Source organism: Cyprinus carpio, unplaced genomic scaffold (assembly GCF_018340385.1).
Source record: "Cyprinus carpio isolate SPL01 unplaced genomic scaffold, ASM1834038v1 S000006658, whole genome shotgun sequence".
Lineage (NCBI taxonomy): Eukaryota > Metazoa > Chordata > Actinopteri > Cypriniformes > Cyprinidae > Cyprinus > Cyprinus carpio.
The window spans coordinates 734602-746755 of record NW_024879282.1 but is presented as its reverse complement, the minus strand read 5'-3'; the positions used below and the strand labels follow the sequence as shown (position 1 = coordinate 746755).

The 12154-nt window shown below is 36.4% G+C and overlaps 1 protein-coding gene across 1 annotated transcript in view; it reads left to right on the top strand.

Annotated features, from left to right (window-relative positions):
• Positions 1-1697: 1697 nt before the first annotated feature.
• LOC109072763 (homeobox protein cut-like 1) overlaps positions 1698-12154 on the top strand; it is a gene marked incomplete at its 5' end in the record, with an annotated part of 55271 nt that continues 44814 nt past the window's right edge. Inside the window, 2 exon segments of the mRNA XM_042755247.1 lie at positions 1698-1787; positions 11474-11552. Coding sequence (XP_042611181.1) covers positions 1698-1787; positions 11474-11552 — 169 coding nt within the window.

Below are 12154 nucleotides of genomic sequence, written 5' to 3'. Positions count from 1 at the left end.
AAATGCTTAATTTACATAATATTTTATTTGCATGAGATTTTTATGAAAAACATTTTAAAAAAATATTTTAAAATCATACTTGTCAAATGTTTGGATAGCATTTTCTACATTTATTATGTTAGAATTAAAGTAAAGCCATCAAAACTATTAAATAACACACATTTAAGTATGAGAATTACCAAAAATGAAAAAAAAAAAACATAACTATATCTTACTTTTTGTTGTTTTACACAAAGTAGCACTTTTTCCCTACACTTTGTGTTCTAACACACACACACACACACACATATTTAATTTGTGATAGTAAAATATAACAATATTATATAATAATTTTATTACATATTTTATTCACATAAGATGTTTATATTCTGAAGAAATTCAGTAGACAGAATTTATATTTGCTTACAAAACCAGTTTTGAGACATTTAAGCAGATATCTTTAGATTAAAATGCTCTTAAGATCACATAAAAGTCCCAAATTAGTAAATATTATACTCTGATCATTACTCAACACTTGACAAAACCATAAAGAACGTTTGGCGTGGATGGACTGAGGAGGATGATTTTTTGCTACTTTTCCTGTAAAATCCAATTCTCTCTTGCCCATTATATTAAATATATCTGCTATGGCGACTCCTACATTGCTAATGAAACGCGAGCGGCTTCGCTAATGATGTGTATATCTTTATGCCGCAGTGGCGTAATGGCCTGCGTCCTGGCGATTACAGCACTCAGGGCGCCGTTTTATTCGGCCCCAGCGTTCAGTAATGTGTTTGTGCGTGGTAGGCATTCCTATACTGACTTTTAATGTGAGGGCTTTTTGTCCAGCCCGGTGATTTATTCACAGCCGTGTGTAATGTCATTTCATGTTGAAACACCCACCCTATGTTCAAATGAAAGAGGCATTGATGCTCATCTTAATCTGATATACTTTAATACCACAGCATCAAAATTACTCGACTGTAAGGCCCCGCAAGAGAAGGGAGGTGTGCTTCCATCTGAACTTGAAACAAAGACACGGTTTGTTTTCTACGAGGAGAATTTTTTTTCTTCTCTTTATGATTCTTTTAAATGAAAATTTTGTATCACTCAGAAACATGAGCTGAAAAGCAACTATAACTTTATGACAAGATGATGTAGTAATAGATTACAGTTGTAAATCTTTCTTGAGAACTAATTATGTCATTTTTCTCGTCAACCGTACGGCTGTAGCACACACATGCATACATGTGGTGCTGCACTTTGCTTTTTGTTCTCGCTGTTTTTGCATGAGCAGTTTTTGCAGTAAAGAGGACTGAGTCATGGAGAACTCGTGCAAGGGAAAAAACAAGGGCATATCAGGAGAGAGTGAGAGAGAGCGAGAGTGTGAATGCATACATACACACTCCTTAAAGCACACACTGTCCTTTGCTCATAGTCAGAAACTGCACAAGGTGATACTCTTTTATGTGAGATCGCGATTGTGTGTATGCGTGCACTAGCTGTGTGTTTTTTCCTCTTTTGAAGAGAACAAAACCAGCCCTGGGACATTTGATAAATTAAGATATCCATTTGAATACATTTTGTGTATTTCTTTTCTCCCACTTATTTTTCTTCATCTTTGATCAGATGCCTGGTATTGTCTGCTCTCAATATCCTGAGTTCTACACATGCTACATGGAAAATAAATCCTTCAAACACTCTTCAGAATCTAATATAGTGAAATAATAGTTCATCTTTGTCTCTTTTTTGTCTTTCAGGATTTGCGTAAACAGATAGCTCCTTTGCTGAAGGGCTTCCAAGCAGAGGTGAGTCGCCTTGATAAATGTTTTACTTGTTTTACTTACCTTAAATTGTGGTGATGTGTGTAATTTTTTTTAATGTTTAAATACATACTTTTATCCCCGGAACAGCTATAAATGAGCCATTTGTGTGTTGTTTCCCTTGAAATGTGTAAACACTGTGGCTCTGAGGTGCTATGAAAACATTTTTCTGTTTGTTAGAGCACCTAAATCTAACAAGAGCTGCATTGGCTAATCCAATGGAGTGAGTTTGGGGGGGCAGGACTATTTGTTTGACCAGCCAATTGCAGATGGGGGGCGTGTTCAGGGAAACTTGTTTGAAAACAGGCATGATTTTTGCAGATCCTTGTGGTGATGGTAGTGGTGTAGAAAAGTGAGCTTAGAAAATAATGTTTTAGAGTTTTATCTATTTTTGAAATAATTTTTTATTCTCTGATTTTAGAAAACCAATTGAAGCCAGAAAAGAATACATGGATCTGAACCTATATTTTAAAATCAATAACTTGCTTCAAGTTTTTGGTACAATTCATAATTAATTCCCAAAACATGAAGACACACATACTGTATAACTGGTTTACATTAGACTATTGTGTGGTGGAATATTGGGTTGGAGGGGAAAAAATTGATTTTATATTTAAAGGCCCAGGAATTGTTTTTTGAACAAGCATTATCCAAAATGCTTTATTTGACTTCATTTGACTATTTTATCTTAGAATTGAGAATCCCCATTTGCGAAATTCTAGATTGCTTGGATTCCTATTGAAATGACTGTGAAAAATTCACACAACAACAATAAATGTGACCGTTCCTTAAACATGGAGCTATTTCCAAAAAAAAAACCATATGTGTATTGCATTTTAAGATATTAAGTAACTCTAATAAATTCTGTAATTATGAGTTTAATGGCTCACAATACATTTTTACACTTGTAGTAAAAATACATGATCAATAGTATGTGGACACCTGCTGGAACAGAGAAGGTGCATCTTCTAAAAATGACCGTCTAAGGAGATTGCATCGAGCTAGCAGCCAGAGAGCACTAACTGTTAAACTACCCTCTCCTCATGGCTTTACACAGCGAATATGACTCTATCACAGTCACACCAATTAATCTCACTACCCTCCTTGTAAGGAAAAAAAGCCTGTTTGCTTAACTGGACACACAGATCTGGTGTAAGATGGCTCTCTCTGTGGTCTGATTATAGTCTCGACAGGCTAAAAAAACCTACCTGATTTAACAGCAGTGCTTATTACATGACGGTTTGTTTTCTTGTTACTTGAGGTCTGCTTTTGTCATACAAAGCCTCCATATTTTGTCAGCATCTAATCAGATCAGGCAGTTTCGCTATTTGCTGGCCCACTCTTTTATTTCCGCTCGTCGGATGAGAGCGAAATCTTAATGGTGCCAGGTAAGTCTATTTGTTCTGGGCAGAGCCAGAATGATGGACTCCCGAGTATAACATTTCAAAGATGTTTTTTCAAAGATTTTTGTATTGTATTTGATTTTTTTTTTGATTAACTTTAAGGTGTAAACAAGTTTTTCTTTTGAAAGGATGCTGTGGAAATCATTAACAATATCATGTAGAATGACTACAGCTCTATTATTGTGTCAAGTCATTTTATACTTGACTAAATCTAATTTAGAATTATTTTTTTTTTTAATTAGATCAATGGTTCCCAACTGGTGGGTAACAGCAAATTCATCCGTTATGTCATTGGACACTTAAGGGTAAATAGTTTTTGGTAAAAAGAATTTGGTGTTAAGATGTTTATTTAAAAAATACACCAATATTGCTATATTAAATTAGTCATGACATTTCATAATTGTTTAAAAATGATGTGAAATAAGAGTTCACCAGTTATCCTCAGGGAATGATGCTGTGTTTCCTTTGACATGTCTCCTTAGTGGCCATTGCTGGTAGTTGAGAACTGGGACATGGTGCTGTGTTCTATAAGTAGTGTGCGCTACCATTCAATATGACAGCAGGCAGATATTCAAATGCCCTCTGCAGCACATACTCATAATAATAGAACTATCATAATAATAGGAAGATATTGAGTGAGTGTTGTTTTGAGCCTTACCTTCTTAAAAAATTCTTTAAGTTAATTAAGGTCTATTTTAGTCTGATGCAGGCTGTTTTGCTAAAAGAGTTAAACCTAATGTTCCTTGGTAATTCAGTCAATTAGTTGTACTGTTGCTTGATATCAAACCGAGTTTGATTAGGTTTGATTATGTGGTGCTGAATAACTCGCTGTGAGTGTTACCAGCCAACTCAAGTATGAGAACTATTAAGTGTTTTAGCACTTCTATACTAATAGTATTAAATTATCTGAAAAGATATTCATAGACTTTGAAAATAGCTGTGCTTTTAAACAGTAAGCCTTTCAGTTTGAGGTTTGTAAGGTATTTTACTGCCAAATTCATTCGAATCTGGGTTCAGACTAACTGTTAGCCTTTTATGTTGAACAGGCTCCGCTCCAGAGGAGTCTGGCCCACCCTCTTTTAAAGGGGATACAGACATTGTCATAATACCATGCTACTGAGTAGTATTTACATGGTGCTGTAAGGTCAGAGTTGATATTTGAATTATTTTATTTTACTTAATTTTTAAGTAAAGTTAGTTATTTTTCTATTTGTTTGACTTACGTATATTTTGTTCAATGAATTCTGTGATATTAAAATAGAATGTGTCCAAAATACATAATATTAGTATGACGCTATGTCCAAAAACCCAGAGTAATGCGATTATGCATTTGGTAGCACATTCGTAGCATTAGGTGGACTTATTGTAAAGAATATTTTACACCTCTTTATTGCTTTTTTTTTTTACTTAATTTTTTTTTTTGTACATCCACTCTTTAAAAAAAACATATATATATTTAAATGTATTTACTTTATTATTTTTTTGTATTGAAAATCCCGTTCTCTCTTTCCCTCAATAATTTTCTGCTTCTCTTTTGCTAGTCTGTCTAATACAGTGGCAGACAAGTCCAGAAATAATAAAAGAGAAGGAAAATGAGAAGTATGTGTCAATTTTCCTTTCCTTTGACCTCAAAAACACTTCCACTATCTATTAAAGTATATTTCTGTATATGTAATGCAGCGTTTGACGGGCTTCAGCAGCACCTTGCATTAAGGGGGCTTGAAGTGCAGCGAGATGCGGCTCTTCCATGCCGCATGTAACTTTGATGAAGTGAGCGCTGTGAGTAGTGGCTCCCAGTTCTCCTCTCATGAGCCAGTACCGCTGGCTAACTGCTCCATTATAGCTCATTGTGGTTTCGGAGCTGTGTTCTCGAGGACTAGCCTGTTATTAACGGAGGTAGTCGCCTCACTTCAAATCACTGCTCGGTTAAAAATAAATCCTCATCCCACCATTCTAACATCGAAATCTCTTCGAAATTGACAGTGCCTGACCTTGACAAAACAGCCTGACTGCTCCGACCAGAAATGTACTATTTTTCAGGCATTTTTCTCGGATGTCAGCTATTTGACGATAATTGGCAGGAGGGATGTGATCGCTTGTGTTTTGTCTTGTCAGTCTGACCGTCCATTAAATCTTAAAATAGATGAAGAGACTTCAATTTTACAGCACCAATTTTAAACAAAAAAGATAGAGCACATATATAATTCATAATGGCAGACAGACCAATGAATACAGCCGTTTGCAATGGGTGAATGATATTTTCAGTTTAATTTCTATCTTCCTTTTTCCTGTAACGGTGGGTTTGTTAAAATAGCACGTTTGAGTCAGACTGACACTGATCTCGTGGGTCAGTGCAGAGTCCTTGCAACATGTCATTTTTTTGTTAGAGAGAGCGAGAGCCTCCTCTTTTCCTGTCAGGAAATGAGAGTACAATAGGGAGCTGTACATAGCACGCGGCTGGGGCCCTGTTTGGGGTTGCACATGCATGTGTGTGTAAATCAGAGACGAGGGGTGAGGGGGGTCACTGTACTTAATTGTAAAGAGTTTTTGCTCATTTATAATTCTGCCCCAGAGGCAAAGCCACATGTTACAGATGTTCAAGAAGGCTTGATGTACTGTATAGTAGGCTCACCCTATGCGAGATAAGACATTACCAAAGGAGACAAAAAATGAAACTGTTTTTTTTTAAGTGATATAGTCAGTCATCTGTTTTTTTGTTTTGATTTATGTGTTTTGTTTTTTGTGTTTAGTTTAGTTTAGTTTTGTTTTGTTTTTTTGTTTTGTTTTGTTTTGTTCCTGGCTCACTTGGTGCCCTGTTTAAGATAAAACATGAACAAAGAAAAAAAGTCCTATAGGATTGCTTATTTTTGTTTTGTTCATTTTGTTAAATGTTCATTTACTCTGCTGTGGTCCTGGCTCTAGCCATTGGCCATGTGCTTATTTTATTTTATTTTTTATTATTTTTTTATTGTAACATTAACTTTGTTTCCCTCAAATTTTAAATTTTATCTGAGACCACTTATTCCCAATTTGCCTGCATTTGGCTTCTTATCTCAAGCTTAATTTTGATAATAAATAATCTTCATTACAAAGTGGAAAATTCAGCATTCTGAAAGAAAGAGTGCGAGACTGAGAAAGGGAGAGAGTAAGTTGACCGCCAGCAAAGATTTCTGTGAAGAGAGCTAATCACTCTGGCAGCCGTTTACAGAGTGCCATGGAAGTTCTACAGATTTGGAAGTCAGTATTGATTTGACGTAATTGTGCGCTAATTTTAGCTAGCCGGAGTCTGCAGAGGCTCAACATGGCCAAGTGCTGAGGAGAGACAAGGTTAGTGGCAGCTCAGATAAATGAGTTTGGATCCAGTGATGGATGAATCTGAGATCATTAAACTGTCTATATATGCAGGCAAACAAAGTTAAAGTGTATGTGTGTAGGTTGTGAATCTGTTTATGTAGGTAATCACCTAGCGATCTCTTTTTGGATGCATGTTCTTCTGACATGTTTAGCCTTGGTGCTCATGTGGGTGATATAGGTTTGAATCTGCAGTGTGCACCACTCTTTTCCCTACTTAATAATTTCCTGTCACTCCAAACCTACCAAAAGTAGCAAAATGAGACAAAAACAGAGCTAAAAGAAACTCTAGGGTCAGATATGTTTGAAGTCTGGTCGTCTGTTTGGAGGGCGATGCAGTTCAGTAGAACTAATGGAGTTTTCTGACTCTGCTATCAGCAGTGCCAAGTCTGTGGTCCCCCACAGAAACAAGAGCTATTTATAACTGTTTCCCCCACCCTTCTCAGGCCCTGTTCCGGCTGGACCGTAAGGGAATAATACTGTTTAAACTGGCATGCTTTTGATGCCACCAGATAGTTTGTGTGTTGTATGGTTCAAAGAGGCGGAACTGACTGTGTTTGTGTGTGTGTACATGTGTGTTTGGTATGAAATGTAATGTAGGGGAAACTGGGCTAGTTGTCACACTTTTTACTTAATGTTTTTCAGGTTAAAAAAAGTTCAAAAGTTGTTTTTTTATGTTTTTGGGAAAAAAATCTTATGCTTAAGGTTGCATTTGAACAATAATACATTAAATATTGTGAAATATTATTAAAACTTAAAATAACAGTTTTCTGTTTGACTATATTATAAATGTGTTGGCAAAGCTGAATTTTCAGCAGCCATTATTACAGTCTTTAATGTCACTTGATTTTTCAGAAATCATTCTAATACGCTGATTTGTTGCTCAAGAAGCATTTCTTAATATCTATACCAAAAACAGGTGTTTATTAATCTTTTTATGGAAATTTTTTTTTTTTTAGGATTGATTTTTCAGAATGTTCTATACTGTCACTTTTGATCAATTTTATGCATCCTTGCTGAATAGTGTAACTTTTGTGACAACTTTTTGTGAATGACAACTAGCATTTGTGGCCGTTTGTATGTGCATATTTGAAGGTTCCAATGTCTGTGAGGCTCTTTGCGTGACTTTATGTGTATGTCCAGCAGCATGATGATGTCAGATACCCAGGCCGTCAGATTGAGCTGGTAGCAGAGTAAGTGAAGAGCAGATAATCTATGCAGAGCTTTAGATGGGAACCGCAAAGTCACGCTTCTAGGTAGCCTTACAGTCTCTTAACCTCCTCTGTGCTCTGTCTGGTTCAGAGCTCTGAGAGTTTAAAAATTGACATTGGTTCCTGCTGGATTTTCAGGGGTAGACGTGGACCCGTGCCGAGTGAGAGAGAGAAAGAGAGGCAAGTTTAATTGCTCCATCTGCAAGAGGACTGCAGAACTTGGCCCTGCCTGGGCCGATCCAGATGTTTTCCGGCAAGAAACATCTGAAAATGTTTAATTTCTTTCCCATAGGAGTGAAAAGTCTGTTACATGTTGGATATTTACAGTGGCAACTGCCCTGTTCCATCCATCAAGGCCGGCAGTCTCAGGGCTGCAGATTTACAGCTTTTATTTGATGTTCCGCTGCTGGAAGACCAAACACACAACACTTGTGAACATGTAAACAGCACAGGAGTTCAACATTTTCTTAATGGAGAAAAGCAATACTGTTGATTCAGACCACATTGTTTTTGGGTGTGGGGTACTGCCGTTTGAGTGAGGCTCAGAAAGACTGACATGTGTAGGGACTATTGAAGGCTTTGAGCTCTAGTATTTTGAAGAACCCTGGAGGATCTGATGCTGCATTCACGTCATGTCAGAATTACCATAATTACAAGTTCCCATCTTGTAAAAACCACTTGCGTCTTCGTCAAACTTTTAATTACAACTTGGAAACTCTGAATTTTCATGAACTCTCTTATGTGACCATTGTGATGTCATGTAAAAACAACCAAAATGTCGATAAACACAACGTGAGTGAAATTTTTCAACAATGAAAAATTCTTTCAGGATTCAACCTGTAGTATTTAATCTATTTTTCATTTCTTTTTTATTTTTAATCTGTCTTTTAGTTGTCATTAGTTTTCCCTCCATCATTGTTAGTTTTTTTTATTAATTATTTTTAGAATTTTCTAGCTTTGATTTTATTTATTATTATTATTTTTATTTTTATTTTTTATTTTTGTTAGTATTTAATGGTGCTAAAGTTAAGGCACTAACAGTCTCTAGTAATTTGCTAATTAGTGAAAGTATAAAATATACACTAGTGGTATTTGTGCTAGAGCTGTGCAATTAATCGAAAATTAAGTTTCGATGTCAATTTCAAACGATTGTAAAAATCCAATAATTGAGATAATAAAAAATTATTATTGCACAAAATTCCGCCTCCTTTCCAGCTGTGTGCTTTTGCTCCTCCATAAAAGCCCAAACTTCATGCGCAATCAGTAAAATCATGTAAAGTGCAATGTTTTAATATTTTTTAAATGGTTTTAAAGTCATAAAACACAGATTATTTATTCTCAGCTATATTATTTTTTATATTTTTATTATTACGGTTAAAAATATTATTATTATTTTATATGACACTTTTTATATTAGTAAACAACTTTTTTTTTTTTTTTCTGTGTGTTTTTGTTTTTGTCAGCAATCATATCATTGAGTTGAAGAATCCATTTCAAATTTGAGATTCTGGAATTTTCCAGGTCTTTGCTCCAGCTGTTAGAATGTAGAACTTGGGTTAAGCTAGGTGAAGATTTGGTTCAGTTTTTAGCAGCTCCTAAATTACTGTATACAGGCCGTACTGGTTTGGGTCCTTGTTTCCTGTCAGTTTTGACCCAGTTTGTTAGATCTGGCCCAGTTGGGCCAAGTACTGCATGCTGGTTCTACAGCACACTGTCATCAGTACGCTGTCATCATCAGAGTTGCACGATGGGAAAGTGCTGCAGTGGCATTTTATAATTTCTGTATGTGGTTCACCACACCCTACTGTAGAAAATCACTCTGATGTGTTGATCCAAGACGTTTCTCCTGCCTTTGGTTGTCACATTTTTAAGACACTGATAAATGCAGTTCTCAGCAGCTTAAGAAATGTTACATTGGGTGGAAATACTGTTTCTGTACAATTCCAAAACCTAGTGAACTGCCTACAGACGCAGTATTGGTTCCAACTCAAAAGCTGTCCCAAAATGTAGGCAACCTAATTATGCTGCCTTATAAGATACCTCATTTTAGCCAAGCAATGTATGCACTGTGGACAAAGCAGCCCCAGAATGCATTGCAATAAGTCCCTAATATTGTATTTTAAAAAATATATTATATAATTTAATGTAATATAAATATTATATAAATGTGCATCCTGGCATGAAAACCTTTGATAATAATAGTCCAATGTAATTAAAATGAATAATCACTTAATCAACAATATTTGTTTACACTGTGTTTGATGCTTATTAGGGAATCGCCCATTATCTTAGTGTTAACATCACATGTATTGAAATCAATCACAAAATAATGTTTATGTTGACAATATAGTATCAACAGGGTACTTTTTGGCCAAACCGTAGCAGAAGGCAGATGGATGATGTATCATAATCTGGCCAGAATCACCACAGCTGTGTGTGTATTCAGATTAAGAGAGATCAGTGTCTTTATTAGAGCTGTGTAAACTGAAGAGCCTGTATTGCAATCTTTCTCTCTTGTCTCATGCTATCGCTCTTTCTTTCCTTATTGTTGTGTGTTATGGCACTGGGTTTGCACTGTTTGTTCCAGCTGTCATACATTGCCACCAAAAGGTCAGTAAGGTCATCTGTCCCAGTGAAACCTTGGAAGGCAGAGGCTTACAGAGGCTTATTCCAGTGATTCTGCTGTAATTCTAGGTTATTGAGAGTGATATTTTCATATATGCGATATATGTGTCTTTACATGTACATATTGATAGTAAAAATGTGCCAATAAGTATCTTATAATGCATTTTTTCCACTGTATTTACGGTTTTAATAATTTATTTTTAATTAAATAAAATATTATTTTATTTTAATTATTTAATTTGGAACCATTTTTAAATTATTTATTTATTATTATTAATTATATTATTCTGTAATTAATTTCTGTAATGGGGGTTCATAGTCTGCACATTTACATTGAAGCTCAAGTAGGAACTTTTTTTGTTAAATATTAAGAATATTTTTAATCTGCATTGCCTTCTATCGACATTTGTTATGACTGTGATCATGCATCTTTCGGCAAATTGACAGTTAGATTAAGTTAGTGGGCGGCACCTCAGTGACTGTGGCCACCATTCTGAAAATCATCTATCTTCAGGAAATGATAAAAGCCTCTCCTTGCTGTGGGAGCTGTAACCCAGATACAGTATGTAATTTGCCCATACGTACGCGTCTGCGGCGCTCTATATTAAGGCCAAAAGTTCTTCTCATTATCAGAGTCCCTCATTACCTTTTTCTGTCATCTCATGCTCACAGGGATTTGGATTTATACCTGATAATTACCTTCTATATAAAGCGAACCAGAAACGGCCCGAGCGTATACACCTGAAGCTTGCCCCCAAAATGCCTCGACCCAGCTCTTGGAAAAATATCGCACGCGTCAAAAAAACATAAATGATTTACCATGTGTGAATGAAAAGGGTCACGGTTATGTACACTTAGCTGTTTTATTTAGGTCGAATAGGTGGTAAGTGATGCACGTAATGTGCGCGTGTGAGTTCGAAATCTCTTTTTCTAGGCTGTTTTCCATATGGCCATCTTTAATGGACTCGTCATTGCTGCTAATGTATGCAAATTTCAGCCTGGTTGCTAATGCAGTTACCAAGCCTGCAGTTCTAAGCGCACGCAATTCAGTTATTGTGTTTTTTTCCCCTCATTGTTTCAGATCGACGCCTTGAGTAAAAGAAGTAAAGAATCAGAGGCTGCTTTCCTCAGCGTGTACAAGAGATTAATCGATGTCCCAGGTATGTCTCGGCTCGCTCTGAGCTGGCTGCTCACACACACACACAAATGCACTCACACACACTGCTGTAGTGTTTCACTGAGGCGAGAATACTGTAAACACATCAGTCATATTTATGAGACTTCCGTCTCTAGTGTCTAAAACACACACACACATGCATGCGCACAGGCCGTCTTAATGACTTCTACGGCTTTAGAGACCCACTCCGTTCCAAACCCCACACACAGAGGAACTTGGGTTCTAATAAAATCCGCATTCATTGCCCCACAAACACCTTTTAATCTTCCGAATTGGCTTTCTAACGGTGAGATAATGGCCCCCGGATCCTCAGTTTTTATATGGTAATGTTCTGATGCGCTGATCCATAATAAGTTAATGGTGCCGCAAAGGTTCATGTGACATCTCAAAACATCTTTAGCCCTGCCGCTCGATAGAGTTGTGCTTCATACTGAATGAAGTTCACCACAAGAAAGTGCAGATAATGTATCAAACCCCCGTTAAGCAAGTGCGACTATGGAGTGTGTTGAGAGAGACAAATTCTGGCTGAACTAAACTTTAGCTTTGGAAACCTTTAGACCTCCCTGCAGATACACACACACACAC